The sequence below is a fragment of the Botryllus schlosseri genome, chromosome 16 (assembly GCF_051294905.1).
Source record: "Botryllus schlosseri isolate E-star chromosome 16, Bs_hap1, whole genome shotgun sequence".
Taxonomy (NCBI): Eukaryota; Metazoa; Chordata; class Ascidiacea; order Stolidobranchia; family Styelidae; genus Botryllus; species Botryllus schlosseri.
The window spans coordinates 9,124,651-9,145,949 of NC_137251.1; the positions used below are offsets into that span (position 1 = coordinate 9,124,651).

General features: G+C 43.2%; 1 protein-coding gene across 5 annotated transcripts in view; it reads left to right on the forward strand.

The window, feature by feature from the left end:
* The window catches only part of LOC145458227 (3',5'-cyclic-AMP phosphodiesterase 4C-like), a 128,931-nt gene that overhangs the window by 39,097 nt on the left and 68,535 nt on the right, over positions 1-21,299 (forward strand). The window contains exon 1 of one of the 5 annotated variants that reach the window (XM_080336537.1): positions 7,702-9,908. The exons of 3 other annotated variants lie outside the window; for them this stretch is intronic. In XM_080336537.1, coding sequence (XP_080192663.1) covers positions 9,421-9,908 — 488 coding nt within the window. In that variant the 5' untranslated portion in view covers positions 7,702-9,420. Of the gene's footprint in view, positions 1-7,701; positions 9,909-12,938; positions 21,279-21,299 lie in introns of those variants that run through there. One more of the 5 variants, XM_080336541.1, reaches the window with a different exon arrangement.

A 21,299-nucleotide genomic window follows, 5' to 3' on the forward strand; every position in this document is an offset into this window, starting at 1 on the left:
TACCAGACTTTATATCAGGGGTCACCAACACGCGGCTCGCGAGGTCACATTTTGCGGCCCGCGACCGAATTTGAGAATTCGGAAGAACGCTGTTGCTGAAATTGATTTCCGTTTCAAAATATTGTTGTTGTTTCAAAATAAACTGTTCTCCTGTGTCCAATAGGGGTCTTCAAAAATGACTTTTTTTCTCAAATCGTACTGGCTACTTGATGAAATTGTTAGGTTACCTAATTTAAGTCTACACACCAAATTTGGTTCAATTCCAACCAGTAGCCGCATTGCTACAGGAGAAGAAAGTTTCTATTTGTTGTATAAAAATGAATAATAAAAAATTTGAAAATTTTCTGTTCACCTCATGAAAGTGTTAGGTTGTCCATAGAAACGATGTTCACCAAATTTGTTTCAATTCCAACCAGTGGAAGCGGAGTTATTGCCGTCGAAAAATTCGGATTATGAATAAAATAGTATTTACGGTGACCAATTCTTTAATTATTTAGTATGGTGGTGCTCACCGTAAATACTATTTTATACAAATCCGAATTTTGTCGACAGCAATAACCAAGTAATATCCGTTTGATTTTCTCTCCGTTGCCACGACGGAAGATGTCGCTAAAGTGCTATCGATTTCATCCTTTTCGTCAGGTGCGCCCTTTGCATGTGTAAATACACCGGTTCTTCTGGTAACATCCTGAACATAACATGAATGACGGTTGAGACTATCCTGGTATTGTAGAATCGCGAAGGACCTCCTGCATGGTAATTAGGATCAAACAATTCACATATTGGCAAACAAAATCATTCCGCTTAACTGCATCACACAAACATCCCTTACGTTAACATGGTCTGGCTAAACTGCAAATTTTAACTAGGTCATGTGATTCGAGGTGATGTAAAAGCTCCATCGGGGATAGGAAAGTACTTGACCGAACTTACGAAAGAATATATCCAAGTCGCAAAGGGTGCAATTTCCGCTCTTGAAATAATTGCCCGTCACTGTTCGACTCGTAACACTGCAATCAATACTCGGCTTGGATCATGGTACTAGAATGGCTGTGCCCACCCCGATCTAAAACCTTGTTTTTTCGCACTTAACTACGCTTTGTCAACTCTGCTTGGTTGTTGTTGTTGTTGTTGTTTGTAGTATTCATGGTGTTTGTAGACTACTAGGGTCATTTACAGCGGGCCAATTTTCATCATTTTTATTCCGCAGCTGCCAACTGGTAGCACGGCCCACTTCTGGGCTTTTTATGAGGCACCGACTACACGGATGAGATGGCGAGGAGTAGCCTAGATAAACCTCCGACACTTGGTTAGGAATTCTGGAGTCGACCTTGGTCGGACACGAACTCGCAACCCAATGGTGTTGCAGCTGTGGATTAAACCACTACGCTATCTCGGCTTGGTGTGGTAACTGTCACGCTTAGATTGAAGATTTTGGTTGTGAGGAATTCATCCATTAATTGTCAACTGAAATCCATTGATATTCTAGATCTGGGATGATCTGCTCCCATCAGTTGTGTTGCTGTTAGTGTTAGTCTGTTGGCTTAGGTATTGTACCATAAATATTCGAGACCTTCTCTTCTTTCGAATTCAGTGATCCAGGACCGTACGCTTTTCGATATGAAAACTTCATTTTACCCAATGTACCATTATAAATGTGGCATGAATTGATATTGCACAGAACAAAAGTATAAGTAGCCACACTAACGCGCATATCTAAGAAGCATGATCTGTTTTATTTACACTCAATTTGCTCCTGCCCCAACATCATTATTTCTATTTATTCTGGATTGGATACGCAGAGCAGAAGTAGCAGGCTCGATTCACACTGCTGTCTCAATAACCCTACTAGCTAGTGATTCCAGTGCCGGTCCCGGACACAGTTGCGGTAGGAAGGACATCTGGTGTAAAATGCACAACCTCACCGAATTCATGATGCGGATCACTGAGACTTGATTAACAGTGGCCACTGCGAAAGTCGACAATGCACAATGCACATAATATCCCAATACATGGTTTTGCTGACGAAGACGTTCTACCCATACCAGATGACGTCATTTGCTACTATAGTAATCCTATAATCCGGTACAGTGGTACCCATGCCATGGTATAATCCGCGGCTGCAACACCAATGGGTGCGGGTTCGAGTCCGACCGAGGTCGACTTCCGAATTCCGATACCTAAGTGTTGGAGGTTTACCTAGGCTCCTCCTCGCCACCTCATCCGCGTTAGCGGTGTCTTACAAAAGCCTAGAGGTGGGCCGTGCTATAAGTCGGCAGTTACGGAAAAATAAGAAGAATATAGGCCTGGTGTAAATGACCATAGTAGTCGACAAACACCATGATTACCTCAAAAACAAACAAACAAACGTTCTACCCATACGAGATGACGTCATTTGCTACTATAGTAATCCTATAATCCGGTACAGTGGTACCCATGCCATGCAGCTGATATCTATGTTGCTGTGACGTTTTTTCACATTTAAGCCTCCCGCATAAGCCTTCTTCACGATCGCTGAGAAGATGGAATACGTGAATGGAAAATAGTATATATCTCATACACAAATGTGGTGCGGTTGTATATGTCATCATCACATTGAACTCATGAATGCTGACCTCACATGTGAAAGTCTTATACAATGCGCACCACGTAGTACCCTGCAGTAGCTCAGCCCGTTCCTAACATTCTAGCAATACACACAAATGTACGGCGGTACGCGCGCGTGTTTTGATAAGAAGTGGACAGTGGACACCTGTTCTCTGCTGAATAGATGCAATCAATAAAGACAACGAAATTTCGTATCAGCTCGTACTCACGGCAGCGATCAAATGACCGACATTTGTTGGAGACGGCCCATTCCTTCGTAGGTTATATCTCAACTATTTCAAGGCGTGATAGACAAGCCTGTCGGGAAGTTTAATTACGAATATTCATGTGCAGTGCATCTAACCTACTCTCCGTATAATAAATAATTCAGCACTGAGTAGCGTCAGACGTAATTTTCGTAAAGGTACGTACTGTACGTTGTACAGTACATGTTGTACGCGTACGACCTTGTACCTTGGCGCACCCCGCATATAGGTCGTTTGATGCAGATTTGCTCTTTGATTTCATATCATGAAGGATAGGACAGGGCGATAAATTTGCGACTCCTGGTGTGAGTGGAGTTTCGCGAAATGGTTCTTGTATTGCTTGGTATACGGTGCAATCGTGTGTTTTTATTTGCGGGTCTCAAACTAACTGATTCTTGAATCTCCATCTTAATTATTGCGCTAATATCATATTCAACCCGCGTTCCTGTGTCTATTGACGAGTGAATGGACGTGAAATTATAAATATTTGACTTCGTCAATTCCCTGGCGCCGTGCGATGCCTTTTTGCAAATCGAGTGAAGTGGTGGCGGACGGTTTTCAAGTACGCAGGCGGCTTGGAACGGAACAGGCGGCCATACGCGGCTTACTTGTGTCAACTTTCCGCTTGGAGATAGGTAGTGCGTGTTCTTAATAGTGTAATATTAGTCCGAACGAGCGATCCCACCGCTAAAGTGTTCTTGACGCGAGAGATATCATCGATACCATTGAAATTTCGAGCGTATTGATAAGAACATAGCCGCGAGCTGTGAGAGTATAGCTGGATACAGGAGACGCGCGCAGGAAAGTGTGCCAGTTGTCGGGATGCGAGGCGTGGGAAGGTAGGGACTCCGCGTCCGTAAATGCCTTTGGGATTGTATGCGTGTATCTGTAGCGTCCGCGATCGACTTAATTATCAATGTTTATCTGCGTCATCGAAGATAGACGGGAAGCTTTGGTTTGCTAATACTTAGGGCTGGGCAAAATCGAGTACCTGAGTTGATTGGATTCAGAATGGAGTATTGGGTATCACTCAGTATGACGTCATAACAATATGAATGATGCGGAAAGTTCAAATATGTACCTTTTATGAAACAATCAGAAAAGCATGCCAGTTCTGTATCACATTAAAGATAACTTGGTATTTTTTCGACCCTATCTCTCATTGTGCTTTGTGCCAGTTGCTGCGGGCTGGCCACGACTTCACAGATGTGCCATTTCCGCTGACGTACGAGTCTTTTTACTGGATGTTGTGTGTGCTGCGCTGGGACTAATCGAGGTTTCAATGCCTCCACGATGGAAAATAGTATAGATACTATAGTTCTCGCTCATAATATAACTCTTATTGGCAAGGAGCGTATAATTTCAGTTCTTGAAAACATGATCTCTTTCGAGTGAGTACTCGAAGCATTGTAACCAGCCTAATGCGAGTAGTGATTCTTCGAGTCGAGAGTACAGCTACCGGTCCTCATGAATGTATGCAAATAACCATTGCGTTCTCGATGTCGTGATTATAGGAGCGATGCACGCAGCGGTGTGTTTGGAAATTCAAATTTTAGCGACTCCGCTCGGCATTTTCCCAGATACCGCCGCGTTGTGTGACGCAATCTGGCAAACTATGGTATCTGCATTCCATCTTGACTGTCGACTGTGTCGAGGTTTCGGCACGCTTAATCGAATCATACGACAATTATGTCTCCTGTTTTTCTGACGATTACCAAAATGCCAGGCCATGACGTCAGGAAAAAGATCGACTATTGTCAGACACGATTACCTGGTACCTGGTATCCATCGGCTTTGGTATTTTCGAAATTAAGATCCATCTATCTCTTACTTTCCACCTATCTCCCCATCTTTTGCATATATACAAACTCGTATAATGCTATCGACCTTCTCAGATTCAGCACATAGAACACCCGAATTGTGTTCAGCATGTTTCAATAACAGTTTAATATATTGTACCGTTTTGCCAGCGATAACAGCACTGCTCAACTTTTGATGGATAGCGTCAACGAGGTAAAGACAAATAGCCACCTGTATTCTTATGTCATAGGGCATGCAAGTTGATGCGAGTGCATGAGTTGTATATCAGGCGTAACAGTCCCTGGTATTTATCACGATAACAGTCGCGATATTTATACGGGCTACCTGGCCGAGTTTCGTGTTGCTAGTATATTATGGCGGCTGTTGTTCAATGTTCACCTTAGTCATTGTTGGCAACGTTGGTATCGGATGTAGCGACAGAGCCCGGATTGGTTGCTGTAATTCTTAAGCACAAGGATTTATTGTGGCATAACTTTGAAGCGCATCAGATGAAGAAATATAATTGTCCCAGTTGTATTTGACCAAGTACATAGTCGTGCGAAGAGAGACTGGATAACGATTAGTTTTTGTACGCTGAGACACTGTAGGTATAATTGGACATGCTCTTTATTATTTCCCTTGTGTATTTAGTTTCTGTTACTTCGTGAGGCGCGCAATGCGGAGACAAAAAGCCTTGATGTCTTGATGCCAAGCCATCCGACTATGACAAATCACAGCGAAACATCTTAAGTGAATTTATTTCCAGAAACAAGCGATGCAGTGTTGTCGATGTTACATGCAAAGGCGAGGCACGTAGTCGCTGGTTATAATTCAGCGTTATTGTAACGCAGACATAGGATATAAACTCGGATTGAACTGGCAATTTATTGTGTTCTCATTGGTCTCGATATTCGATGTAGTTGTAAGTAGTTGGTACACGTGTTGAACGCGATTCTAGTGTTTCATGATGTAGCACTTTCAGTGTTGACATGATCGTGAAGTAATTCGCAGAAGTGACTTTTGGCTGTTCGTGCCTATGGCGCGAAAAGTGGGTGTTTAAATTGTAAGGAGGATCTGAGTTTTGGCCGGATTCTGGATTTATGTGATCTATCCGCTGTCGGAGTGGGATATGCATGATTGGATTAACACCAGGAGTCTGTACTGAAAAATGAATTTAGATCAGATTTAGATTATGAGAATATTGGGCAATTACTGCACTCTCCCAGTTTCATCGGTTGTGATGTCGTCGACATTATATTCTTATTTTCACCTGGATGAGACTTGATACTTTTAGCATTGCTAGTCGTATTATGCCCATATTTTGCTGTTGGATATGTTTGATTTGGTTCTGATTTAACGTGTAATCGATACGCATCGATAAAGACGGAGAAATCCACGATTGCACAAGCTTGCGGCAGCAATTTTAGTTCGGAAATGTTGTTGGTTGGGGAATCTCCGCATCAAAACGCATTAACGCGAACACCTGTGTGTTTATATAACCTTTGACCTCCTACTTTTAATGATATACCTCGTTGTGACAGGCACGGAATTACATTGAAGGGGTATGAGCAGTGAGCACCCCTGCTTATGAAACCCGCTCCAGGAACTATAGCCCACACTAAATATATTATCCTCAATAAGTTGTATGTTGAACTAGCTAAGACAAAGATTGTTAAATGCAATCTAATGAAGTTATAAATCAGCGTTCCATCACGCAATTCTCAAGCACTGTCGGTTTATCTTTCTTAAAAGTGTTTGCCGAAAAATTTCATGCCCTAGCCTCATCCACTGCGGTGATATGATAACAGCTAATCGCTGTCACTTGTGTCTTATCGGTCATGTAACGTGCCGCTGGGAATTGCAAGTTCTTGTTCATGCTAATGCATCCCTACCTATTCTTGTCTCGAAAAATCTATACTAGCATCGTTACTTTGTTCTATATTCGGTTGCGGTCAATCTGCTATATTCCTCAATGCAGTTGAAGTCATGCGCAGCTCGTCAATCCCACCCCCAAAGAAATCAATGTTTTAGCCAGTCATGAAGGTGTTTCAAGTTGAAGGCGGTTCAGGTATGTTATGACCTTGCAGGCAGAACGGTTCTGGCCCTTCTGGGCCCTGCTAGCAGCAGCAGAACAAAATATGAAATGTGTGATGTAATTGCAATCATATATATATTAATGAAGGTGATGTACCTTGCCTAAGTGGACGTAGTGTTAGAAAATCATATATTGTTAACAGCATTTTACACTGCGTCAAAAAAGAGCTGAATGAAAAGAGTGACAAATTAATCATGATGTCTACGCATGTATCATTGTAGTTTCGGTGACGTAAAAATGTTCAACTTAACTCGTCTTTTGTGTCTCTGGGTTGCGTCCGATTGTATCGGAGCGAAACTGCTTCTGGAACTCTTAATGCCGCTGTACAATACATATTTAGCTTATCTGTAGAATCCAAATCCGAAGCCTAATTCATTCACAACCGACACATGAAATCGATTGTCTATGGCCCGACCCGGTTTATGAAACTTTATATACCTTATCCGAATCCGGTTAATACTATCTGTGACGTACCCGCACTTTACAGCAGTGGCATATTACGTCATAAACCGACCTCGAGGGCGATCTGTCGTTACACCTAATCTAATCATTAATGCTCATTTCTGGGAATATCGCGTATGATTGCGCAGTTATATAATCTCACACGGGCCATTGTGCCGTGAACAATATCCCTCGGTGTACATGTCAGAATTCTTTGCCCCGGGTGAGAATCGCCGATGTAACGCGATGCTTTCAATTGTCACTGTCATCCTTCGCTATTTTTGTGTTCTGTACATTGGCCCGGGTGTGTGTGTCACTGTCCAGCGTCCATTCCTTAGTAAGCGACTGGAGGTGTCGGTAACCGCCACTAATCGCACATGGAATGGAAAAATTCTGCGAATCTTGCTTCAGGCTTGTAGATTTCACCTTGTTGTCGTTGTTGAATGTAGCGCCGTGTCTTGTTTGATGCTTTTGCGATATATCCTCACCGTATCATTGGACTTCTTGTACGTGTATAGCAGACAGATGTGTGATCACTCTGATCAGCGACAGGTAAAGCGCAGATCCCATTTCAAAGAACGAGCCCACCAGCTTTTTTCTGTCGCAAACCAGTGTTGAATGTGTGCGATCGCATTATGATAGTGCCGGTGGTGGTGTGCCGCACAAGTGTGTTAAAATCGGTTAGGTTTGTGGATATGTCCCGACAACAGCGATCGGCTGATATGTAGGATTTGGGGATTATCTGATCGGTAGAAATCTAACAATATCGTGAGGGAGGTCATTATGCTGTCGCATTGCTTGCAAGTACTTTGATTATTTCGTTATATGTACGTCAGGTCTGGGGACGTTTTGTAATTCTTATGCTGCGTTGAGCGTTGGTGCTTGTTATTGCCCGTTCCAGGTTGCTATGATCCATTGTATGCCCCACTCAATGTTGGACTGTCACTAATAATATCCGCATTTCTGACGTGATAAACCACCTTCCTGGTTTCGCATCATGAATCGCGTTTAGAATTACAATGGCTTATAGTTGAAACTGATAAATTACATATTGTTGCATCCCGCAACGTGACGGACAAGTGGCAACATTCTTCGCCGAACTTGGTCAGACTTTGGCTGTGCACTAGAGCTAATTGCCGCTGAGCGAGTGTTATCTCTGTCAAGAATTTTGTTATTTTCGAAGAGAACAGGCATTTTGTCCACTTCGTAATTTGCACGCGATGTCGCGATGAAGTCCTGGAAAATACATCAGTTCACCTCGTCGTTAGAAACGTCAGTAGACAATGTCAGGATACGTTTGCACTTCGGTATCAGTAGATTATATAGAGCAGGACACTTATTCCGTCGCTAGCTCACATTACCGTCGGTGCGCACTCGGCATATTACTATCACTCTGGAAACTTACACACGTCGCTGTGACGTCTTATTCAGCAGTCATAATAGGCAGTGTCACTATAGGTAACAATCGCTTATACGATATTTGTCGGGCTACTTTTAGGTCACTCTGTTTGTTTGTGAATATTGGCAAACTTTCATTCGTTACGGTCGTACTACACACTCTCGCCTTTCTTGCGTATGGCCCCGTTGAGGATTATTTGTATAAATCGCGCTGCAAATATTATTATCTCACCAAGCTGCGTGTGAGCCCATTCCCGGAGGAGTTGGTGTATGATGGTGATGGTGTTCCATTTATGATATCAGGGTACCTTCGCAGTGTCAGATTCCAAAAGAAAATGCATTTTCATGTACTAGATTCGTGGAGTGAGATGGTTCATACTCAAGAAATGTTACTGCTGAAACGCAGTTTGTTTCAGAATTTCTCAAGGATCGGTAGCTAAAGAGCAAGCGCTCGAGAATCATTTTGAGTTCGATTGGTGCTGTGTGCTTCGTGCTCTCGCGAATTATGCGGACCTCCATCCGCGGCCTTGTTGTCAGCACACATATCAATGCAGCTGAGGCAGAACGTTGTTAATTATGCAAAGCGTTCTACAGGTGCGATGGATGTTTTATCTATTTCATAGCACGTAATAGCACCCGCAGTGAAGGCTATTATCTGGCGCAATATTTATTGTACAGACGCATTTTGAGAGGAATTGAATGACACAGATTTAGCGCCGCGTTTATTTCCGCGTGATGGATATTGCGTCTTTGCAAAGGGTGCTTTTTTCGCCCGAAATCACAAACTAAACCTTCCTTGTTGTTAGGATAGAAACAATGCGTTAATACACTGTAATGGACGCGGCGAATTGTATCGGGAAGGTCTTGAAAGGCTCTGCTATGACAATACCACACACCCTGCCGATCGTGCCGATCATACATTGCAACGACGGCCCGCTCGTGGAGAGAAAGGAACGCAGTAGTGATGCTAAGTTGGAGGAATATACTGAAAGGCGTCAGTTTTACAAGTTTCAATCGTTGTCCTGTGGGGAAATGAAGGGTACCTCTGCGAGCACCGATACATATGACTGTGACACCAATAATAACACCTCAGCCGAGAAGGCTACCAACTCCACTGCACCTTGGCGGCGTCGGGACGTACACGATCGTTATCACGCACTCTCGGAAGACTCCGATAGCGACGTGGAGACTTCCAAAGGGCGCACACTGCTAGTGCTGCCTAAATTGTCAATCGGGAGACGGCGGACTTATGGCCAGCAAGCTTTAAGAGAATGGCAAGATGATGCCAAGCAGAATCAGTACCGTAGACACTCATGGATTTGGTAAGCGGCATGTTTATATTTTCGGGGTTGTCTGGCTCACTTGTTCCCAACGTGAGTGATATCGCCCCCCGCCCCCCAGTGGACAATTTTGAGAAGAAAAAAAATAGGAATACCCAAGGGGGCGACTGGAGGGCGGATAGTGGGCGAAAATGTATGATAATGAAATATATTTATTAAACTATTTAATAAACACGGTAAAAAAAATGCACGTGAAACCGGCTTAATCGGCATATGACGCGAAAGAAAGGTCAACTCAACTGAAAGTAAACGCGGAAACCGGTATACCGATCACCGATATACCATCTCGACAAAATAGCATTCTTTAGTAAATTCACCAGCGATTATATTTAAATGGATAAATTTTCCGAATATATGTCCTCTTTGTCGTATCCGTAAATATGGGGGGGGAATGAAAATTTATGTCGAGATTGATAAGGGGGCGATGATTCCAAAATGTTGGGAACAACTGGTCTAGTTGGAATGGTAAATCGAGAGAGGTAAATATTGTTACAAACAAACCATCGCGCGGGGTTATTGTGACATTGTAATAACTGTTTACGACGCAGTACAGGCAGTAGGGATATACGTTTCAAACTTTGCGCTCTGTGATAATTCCATTTCAAAAAGGCTAAAAGGTTATGATGCTGCATTACGGTACGGCCACATGACTTGCCTAAATGCGGTGATTTGGGACGATTTTCACGCATTTTTCATGAAGGCTGATTAAAACCTGATTTACAAATCACCAGCTTGAAATGCGTATATTGTCACTTGTTGTGTTGGATTTTGTACATTGGTAGGATCTACATCTATATGTATAGGCTATATACAGTCTCAGACAGACCCGATAGCGAGTACATATGGATGACCGCAGATGTGGCCAGGGTAAATTTTGTAAAGGTATATTTCGAAATTCGTTAGGATGGGGCGAATATTTTAAGCAATAACACAACGTCATCGATCCGTTGTGACGCAAATGACAAAGTCGAAAACTTTGTACGGAGCAGGGGGCGATATGTGTGGCAAGACTGGCAACTGTCATATAGGACTTGTTGCGGAGATGTAGGCCTGTTATGGGCACCATAATCATATCTATATTTAGAGGATTGAATAAGTTGTTGTTAATCAACGATTTTTGGCGATGAAATATTTGCCGGATTAATGACTAGCGCATTGGACCCCGGCGGCCGCGGAGCGTAGAATTGGCGGAACCGGTCTAGAACTTTTGTGACTGCAGAAATTATCTGGTTGCTGAAGCTCTGTCGTACGCGAGGATCAATGATATTTTTACCATTGGTTTCGTATTCTCTTCCCCCTCTTTATGGATTTCGTTAGGTCGCGCACGAATCGGTTCAATACGGAAAATCACTTCTATGTTGTCATCACAAATCGGTTTTCTCTCGGGAGCCGAGATGGGTTTAGTTCGAAAAAGCGTTGGTGAGAGCCATGTCATAATCTCGCCCGACCTTTCGTATCATATGATTACGTCGGTGAGGGTATTGGAGGAGACCGTTTGCAACTGCCTTTGTATTGCTGAGTCCGGTAATATAATGCAAGGTCCCGAGGGGCTGGATTGTTGCTTGACTTCAGAGAGAATGGGAACTTGGTACAAAAACTGGTGCCGTGTACGGTTAGGAACCCAAATTGCTTGTAGGTCAGCGGTTGTAGTTGTTTGATAGAGTGTCTTGGAGTTGACAGTGCGTTTTTGTTTGGAGGGTAATACGCCATTGTGACCGTCAGAAAGTAATGAAACTCGTAGTTAAAACATGTGAAGTGAGTGTTGTCCCGCACCATGCAGATGTGGTGGTAGCGCCCAGAAGTAAATAATATTTCCCCGAAATTGGAATAGTTTGAAACTCATCGGGCAATTCGAATTGTGTAGTGCACATATATTAAATATTGTTTATTTTTAGTCCAAGGCCTATAAATTTTCTATGCTTGATAAACCCTATGTAGTTAGTTGTTGTTGAAGATATTGGATGATTAACAATTATACTTGGGAACCTTGACCACGATAAATGCCTCGTTATTACCTAGCCGGGTTTTGGGGCTGAGATATGGTGTTTTTGTGAGCGCAAGCGCTACGTCAAGATATATATAACACGCAGTTTACGACGGGTAGCATGCCCGTCTTTTTGAGAGCATGCTTATGAGGAAAGATGTTGTGGTGGCATTGTGGGATTTCGTTTTATGTTGTGGTGGTATTGTGGCATAGGCGCCGAACCTGGGCATGCAAGGCATGCCAGGCATACCTAGACATTTTTTTAGGTATGCGGCATGCCTAGAATTCGGTTTGGAATGAATCGGCATAAACCCCGATTGTGTTATTTAGAATGAATCGCAATGTATTTCCGTTTACGACATTACCTGCTACCGCTTATGTGAGCGAGGTAACCCGTTGCGCGCGGCCAATTAGCTACAAGCGCGTTGCCAATTAACGAGATTTGTCTGTGCGCAATGTAACGCGACGCGATCTCCCGCTGAGATGATCGCGAAATTGTGTCATTGATTGCCGTGCGCTCGGCAATCATCGCTTGGGACGCTTGCCTGCTTTATCGCGTCTCCGACAAGCCTAGTTTCACTCGCTTGAGCATGATTAACAATCACATCAGCAGTAGGCCCGGTGCCATCGCTGCCTGCACTATCGCATCTGCATTGGTGCACACGATATTATTGCTTGCCTACACAATCGCATCTGCAATAGGCCTGGTACGAAAGATATCATCGCTGGCCAGTGGCCAACTATCGCGTCTAGAGCAGAGCATGTGTTGGCTCTAGGGCTGGGCAAAATCGAGTACCTGAGTGATTCGATTCTGAATCACGTAAAATGCTTCGAGTCGAGTCGAGTATTCGAGTATCACTCATTATGACGTCACAAAATAATGTAATATGTCAAAGTTCAAATATGTACATTTTATGCCACCAACGAAGAACATAATGCCTGTAACCCGTCACATTAATGATAATTCGGTTTTTTTTTCGACCATACCGACTTCATTGCACTTCTTGACAATGTTGTGGAACGATCATTACTTCCGAAATGTGTTATTTTCAGTAACGTTCGTAGCTTTCTACTATGTCTATTATGCTGCGACAGGGCCAATCAAGGTTTTAAGGCTTCCTCAGTGGAAAATAGTATCAAAACTATAATTGTCGTTTGTAAATTAACTTTCAGTTGCGAGGAGCGTATAATTTCAGTACTCGAAAAAATCGTCATTTACTACTCGACTCGAATCATTAAAATTAATACTCGATTCAGATTCGAGTACTCGAATCATTGTGCCCAGCCCTAGTTGGCTCCCATCTCTCGAGCCTAGCATGCGTTAGCTCCAATCTTTCGATGGCTTGGTGACAATGCCGTTAGGTGTTTGTTATTAGCGATTGTAATTAAAGAGCGACATCGCTGAACTGAATGACATCGAATGTCCGCAGACATGTGCGATTGTGAGTGCGCCGTGCATGCGTAAGTGAATTCCGCTAATACCTAAACATAATCATCAGAAGATGTGTGTCAACTGTCAAGGCTTGAGTTGTAAAAGACGAGAAAGGTTTGAACAACCTGAAATCGGTGCCATAATAGAACAGATACCATAACTACTCTGACATTTTGCCTTGCGCAAATCGTCGCCGAGGTTACGTAATACGCGTTGATAAGCGGCGTATTTAATTGTTCGCTAGCGGCAGGGACTCGCTAATTGACAGCACTTCCGGACTCGTTGACAAGCTTATCATACGGCATACGCGCAAGTTTGTTAACACGAAGATATTGCATAATCGGCATTTATGCAGGCACTTAACCCTCATGAATTGATGCTATATTATCCCTAATTATCAATTCCGTCGGATCATGACGTCATTCCTTTGTGACGTCATCGAACTCGCATGCCTAAGGAAAATTAGCGTTCGGCGCCTATGTATTGTGGTATTTCGTTTTCGTATGGATTTACATGTCAATGGTATGTGTTCAGGTTTATCTTGCGCCGTGGTGAAAACCACTGAAAAACAGTGGATCGGTGCCAACAATGGTTTTTACACTAGATGTATTTTCTGACGCAAATCCACCCATTTATCCCACAATATTTGTCTGAAGGTTTACGCCCTATGTACTTCCTATCGCAACTTACCGATTTACCAGGGCGAAGCATTGGTTTTGCTCATCGGCGACTTGTTTCTTACGAAATAGTTATTTGGTATCGAGCCTGAAACCCTTGCTGTCCGAGACCAGAGGTGTAATAACTAGAGTGGCAGTTCGTGATGCAAATCCTAATACCGTCTGCCTGTCTCTATTGATACAGGATTGGGAATTGGTGCCTTTTCATCACCAACCACATTAGAGTTGATCGAGTTCGTAATCTTTTATCATTATTTTGTAGTATTGACCTCTCGTGCTGCGGATGCTTTACATTGATGTGGTATCTGCGTTGGAGCTTTCGGTTCACGCGATACCCCAGTTGGCACCCGATGACATATAGCGCATCGCGATGATATATTCATGTTCTATTGATGGGTAACAGCAACGCGCAATATTATATCGCCAATCCAATTATGTGCGCAATCCGCCGTCCCATGACGGGAATTGCGAGCCGCTGCATGATCAATAATTCATGTCTGCCGACGGCAGAATACTTTCCATTCCAAGGTCGTATATTACGTATTAGAAAATCACGCTAATTCCGTCGGAAATGCAGCGGTTATCACCCGTCGGTGACGCTAACCAGACCTGTATCGCGCTGCAAAATTTGACTAACCTGTAGAACTAGTCCCTTGTGCACATAACTCATAGCCCATATTGATATTCCTGAGTTGTTTCGGGTTCCGTAGTTGTAAAGTAAGTATTCCCTGCAGCAGGGGCAGTCATACGCATAATTCCCCAAGTGATAATTAGGAAAATGTAACCGGGCGACCTGATGAGGTGATGGGTACCCACGCTGTTTGTGTAAATTGATCTCGGTCGCGCCTTGCTGGTATATTGTGTCCCGTGTGTTATGGTCGCGTTGGAGCAATTAGCATTGTAATTCTAGAATGTTTGTGAATTCGGGGACCATAATTTGTAAACGCTGTCCTGGGGCTGCACAGTGAGATCTTCTGTCCCATTTTAATATCATGCACTGTGGTTTCATAATATGCGGCGTCACAATTAGCAAGAGCATCCGACGCCCTATTTCGGTGTTCGGAAATCGTTTGTTCGATGTTATTTGTATTCTGTATAAGCTCTGCTGGGCGCAATGATTCGACTAATTGATGTGGATACTGAATCGAGTATAAATTCTAATGATGCGATTCGGGTAGTGAGAGACGATATTTTTCTAGTACTGAAATTTTACGGTCACTACGAATTATGTATTAACGTAATGGTCCGATACCATTTTCCATTGTGGAAGCCTTGAAACCTTGTTTGGTCGTTTATCAGCAGACGAAAAATGTGGTACAAAGCTAGGCACGTCACATGAAAGTACGGTAACATATCCGTGAAGTCGTGATTGACCCACAGCATTGTCAGAAAGCGCAATGAGATAGGCGAGTCGAAATATCTTTATTGCCGATGTGGAACCCGCACGTTATTTTTTGTGGTCGCGTGAAATAGTATTTAACCAGCCCTAATGATAAAGTCGCTACAGTTATTACGTAAATTATTTGCAGCATTTACGGGAACGTTGAGATGCATGAGTGTGGTAATGGCTGATTGTGCGTGAAAGTATTTGGTAACGCGGTGTCTTAATATCAACATCACTCAAAATAACGGAAGTGTCTGCAGGATAACATGATCTTTGATCACAGATATGTCGACATGACTAAGTGGGGAAATGCCCAAATAATGTTGTTAATAGGGGTGCAATTGGTTGAGTTGTTGAACCCGAATAGACATAAATTTACTGTGCCCAATGGGGACGTCGTTGATATGTGGCAGATGCGTGATATATTTATTCACAAATTCACCCCTCAACTGCAGCTAAGCACAAGTATGGAACTATGAGTATAGTTTGATGTTCGAGTAAAATCATATTGGTCCGCACCCATCGCGTTTTTCTAGTTTTATGCCCGCATGAAACCCTCATTATGGCGTTGATGCATTCCTTCCTATTCCTCTGTGAAGTGTAAATACCATTTGCAGTCTTAATGCACGTATGATCAATTTTATGATTCCCCGCTGTATTGCCATACCGGTCGCTAAAATACAGAGTCTCGGATCTGTTGACGAAAAACGTCGCCACGCTAATGCCGAACTGTATAAGTCCGATAGGGATTGTACTCTGCTATGGCCGTCGACCGTATTTCATCACGTTTGCGCTACTGGGATATCACAGGCTAAAGTTGTTTGCATTTTTTTATTGCTGAACTGTCGTCATACGGTATTCCATCATACGGTTTACTGTTCGAGTGAAAAGTTTGGCCGTCGTATTGCGACATCACCGTGTATTTCCCATCCGGATTATGATCATTTCAATACCCAATTCAATCTAAATTCTTCGATTCCAACAATAATTATCGGATCGGATGATTTCGAACCAGGATAAACTATGAAAATTCGGATAGCTTCGATATCACATAGTTACCTGATCCTCGTTGGTGGCGTGGCAGTTGTTAAGATGGATACTTTTCCTGAATGCTGCTTTTCGCTATTCTACTGAAGTAGATTTGGTTTACTTTGCAAAGCATTTAGAAACATAAGTCATCACTCATCACATCCTAACAGTTCGTCCCGGTACATACGACATGAAGTGGCCACGGAAATGACCATGAAATCATAGTCGTTTCCACCCATCAACTGTTGATTTGGATATTAGGTAATCATATGTATTCTCTACTCTCTACTCTGGGGCATTAACGTCAATCTCAGTCAATACTACATTGTGAGTTCATGAAACCAACATTGCGATTGCTTGTTTTCGTGATACGATTGCTGCCGAATTTCAAATTTTAATTGCCTTGTAAATTCGACCAGTCCATGACGCATTTGCCGCTCCCATGTGACGGTTTGCATCTTCAATCCCTATAGGACGGCGAAATAAATCAACTCCAATATGCCAGATACCGGTCGTTGACTTGTCACTATTTCTGGGCATTTGATTTTCGTCGCATATGATTATTTTTGTACGCTGCGCCGTTTCACGAATGTCAGACTCATTGTGGCTGTTGCTCAATGCAACTGTGCCTGTTCGTTGTCCAGCGGCGACATTATACGCAAATTATCCCAGCATTGCCTCTAAAATGCAGTTCCAATTGCATAACATCTGGTCTGTTACCTCGAAAACGACGTGTGTACTTGACAGCGTTGTAAAAGTGTTTATGACGTCCTCACGAAAATCTGCAACTTTGCTGTAAGAAGTCCGACTAGCTGGCCTACCGTTTGGTGTGAATTCAACGTGTGAAGTGGTGATTGATGGACTTATCGCTTGGCAGAATGGAACTGAAAGAGGGAGATTGAAGTGGCGTTTGAGGGCTATTATTTAATATCCTGGCATGGGAAAGTACTTCGGGCAAGGTGTCGTGTTACGCGATGCGCTTTCAATACACGTCAGGCGTATGTTGTTTGTCCCGATCATGCCAGTTATTGGCGTAGGGATGCGCGCTCACGGGTTATTGCAGAGTTCAACAATGCAAAAGGTTCAGTGTATACCAGCCCGGGGCTTGCGAACTGCTGACCTGAATATTAAACGCCAATACCCGAATTCGAACAATGACATGCCTAAATTAGCTTCAAGTTTTATCACGGTATGCGATTAAACGTCCATAGCAGGGGTGGGAGTGAGTAATCTATATCGGGGCCGAAGCCGGGATCTGAATTTTGGGATTTCAACTAATGCTTTATATTATATTATTCGTTAGCTGAGTGGCGATTCCGCTTGATTAAAGCCTATATAGTTTTAACAAGAACCGATCCTAGGGTGCACTCGCGTCAGATCCATCGTGCGAAGCAACACCTCCATTTCGCGGGATTCCAGTGGAAGAAACGCGTACCGCCAAGAATGTGGGTAGTACATGCGCATTAATGATATGACCCTCACATAATAGTGGACATACTTTGACGTTTTAGAATATTTCCCAAGCAATCCAGTCAAGAGAATTGTATTCTGTTCGGTTCCTGATACAGTGATTTTTGAGTGTCAGATATAAATAAGTTTTGGTTATTGGGATAGGGCTTTTACGGGAGCACAAACCTTTGACATGTAGAATGCATCGTTGTGTGTGTCATGATTCTGTGTTATCAATTCTGTACATACAATCCCCTTTATTGCAACTGACTTTAGATCGAGGGAAAACACCGGCGTTTTTCTTGCGCTACTCAGCATAGCTTGACCGCGAACGCCCTCGCGCGGCGTAAATTTTTGTGATTTTCTGTAACTGATTGATAGCTCTTCCTATTGGGTAATTGGCGACATCAAACTCGCCGCCAGAGGGCAACGTCTTCGTTCTTATTTTGTGTGTGGGATGATAGCGAGCGGGAGAAGGATCAAGATAGGCATCCTGCGGTATTACGGTTTACAAATTGTAGAAATTGTTGGACCTGTGGATTTTAGCAGATTTCCATTAGCAAAATCTACTGAAGTAGCAGTATGTCGCTTCTTTCTTTTGACACTAACGATGCCAGGTGAATGTTGCCCCAAAGCATCAGCATGATATGCAGCTTCATATCCTCCGATGATATGAAAATGATGGGAATTTACGTGTTCTATATATTTTTGACCTCAACAAAATCAGTCCATTGGACGCACCACACATATTTGAACTTGGTTCGGTGAAGACCATGTGTCGTGACTTCGAACCTCATAAAGAAGTTAGACTGCTGTTTCGGTTTGCCTGTTACCACTGACGACAGAACATGCAACAGCGGTCTACATGCTGTGTCGCGTTAGATCGCCGCGTGCCAAACGGTATCTTTGTTGTGTATGATACCCGATGAAATACACTGTGATATAGCATGACCCTAAGTGTCATTGCTTCACAGGAAAGTCATTCAAATAAGGTACAAGGGTTTATGTCAAACATAGTTGAGGGGATTTTACTGCCATTGAGTAAGCAGAGTATGTTTGGGGAGTGATAAAATTCTCTGGCGGTCTCGTTATTCTGTTTAGGAATTCGGATGACGTTGATAATTTTCCGTGCGGTTTTGATGATCTGCGTGATTAGTGTTTGATTTGCGAAGGCGTCAATGATTGTTGTGTTCTCTGTTCTACAGTAGCAGCCATCCCGAAAGACGGCCAAGCTCGTATTATGACTGAGAACCAGCTGAGATTTCGATCTGCGAATAGTTGGAGGTTTACCATAAAATGTTATCCACTGACGACTCCTGGGGGATTAGCGTGTTCCTTCGTTTGTTGCGCAATAATGGTTTTAAGGTCACCTGGCTTTCACAGGAGGTCGGGACATGTTTTGATGGACGTTGTTCGTTGTGTATGTTGTAGTCGTGCAGTGCTCGTTATGTGGTGTTGTTACAGACTAATGCGAAGTCTGATATCGGTGTTCTAGTGTGGGCTGTGTATGATGGCAAATAGATATTGAACTTGAACTAAGGTGGGTTAGTTAGTAGGGAATGATTGAATTTTGCGGGCCACTATTGCATTCTGGCATCAGACTTGCATGACGCTATAAAGACCATAATTCTGCTCAACGGTATAGGCCAAGATGAGTGTTTGATTGATAGACTATTGAATGCGCGTAGTCGTTACGACACCCTCATATCTGTTAATTGTATCACATTGTACGCTGTGTGTCTTGAGTAGATAATGTTTAGTACCTCTAGTTATGGTTCCGGTTTACATCGCATTTTTTCGTGTATTCCATTCTGTCACGCGGTAAAACTGGCTAATTTGAAGCTTGCGATATTGCTCAGCGTGAAATGCAGTGACATTCATCGGACCCGTAGCGAAATCAACGAAGACTTGAATAGGTTGATGTTAATAGCATTCCGGTCGGTGTTTTGAAATGAATGATGCATATCAGAGTTTGTGTTGGGAATTTGCCGATTCCACCCGGTGTAAACAGACGGTAATCGCACTCGCACGGGTTTTGATTACCTGATGGAATGGCCACGCCCGTGTTGACGTTATGCACTTACCAGATAACCTATTTATGCGCGTGGGTGCAAATCCTGACGACATAGAAAATCACTTGTCAATAGTAGCCCATCGCAATGCTCGAAACGGACCAGGAAATCTCTGGTGATACATTAGTACGTGCATCGTTACTAAGTAGTAGTTCACATTGAGGAAACCGGTGACTATAACACAAACAATCAGCGCAGGATGCATAAAGTGTGCCTCAAAATGTAATGGCACGCTGTCTGGTATATTCAATACACTGTGCGGATATACTATACATTCTCGCCACGCGTTTTTGTAGACATATCCGTGAAGGCTCACATTTTCGGGTACTTGGCGCGCAGGGGTCTATGATGTGATTTCGAAAAATATATTATATCGGTTGATCGACTAGTCTTCCACTCTTGCGATAGATATGTTTTGCTTCTTAGCTACGCTCGTAATAAATTGATAATTAATTCATGACACGACCGACCTTGTTTATCTATTTGAAATCTCCCGTATTCTTGCGCAGAGTATTTGCGGCTATCGGCGCTATTTACTCATATCATCCAAATTCCAAATTACCCTACCGAGCCTTGAACATGTTGGTTTGAAAACCCTTCGGTCACCGCCCTATGCACGTATATACGGTCTGCTATGTATCTTACAAAATCATCCTTCTTGCGACCTCGCGCTCGAGAGACAGGTGTTCCCTCGACGGTGCTGTCCGTTAAAAATGATAATGCGTATTGTATCTACTGCTCACGTTTGATATTTATTTCAAGACACTTCATTTATTGACCTAGCATTGATAGCCGACGTCAGTATGATGTTTACCCTCGCGTTTTATGTTGTATAGAATCATACACTATCCCGCAGGCGTCCTAGTACCGACATCGCTTAGCAAATCAATAAGGCAGGCGCGCTCGGTTTACTACGCGTTGTTAGCGCTGCCGTGAAGTCAGGTAGTTCGTTTATAATCCACTACCCATTCTCAAGACCCGATTTGATGGAGTAAACTAGTGATAAAACGGACCGCTGGTACAAAGTTTATTTATTGGTTGGTTGTGCGATCTGCGTAGTGCAGTGGAGTGATGTCAGATACTGACCATTGCCAGTTTTGCGAATCCTGCTGGTGTATTCCAACATATATGATTAAACTTCAATCAGGACTAGGCCGTGTCATGCCATTGAACCACGACATAAGCACTTGCAATGGATACACTACCCCAATGTCGTTGCCTATTCCAATACCTGGTAGGCGTGGATTACTCGATATGCAGGATATTGCGAATCGCACTTTTCCGAGCAGCCAAAGGAAAGGTTCGATAAAGCTGAGACCTTATCGGTGAGTACACCAGCAAGTTCT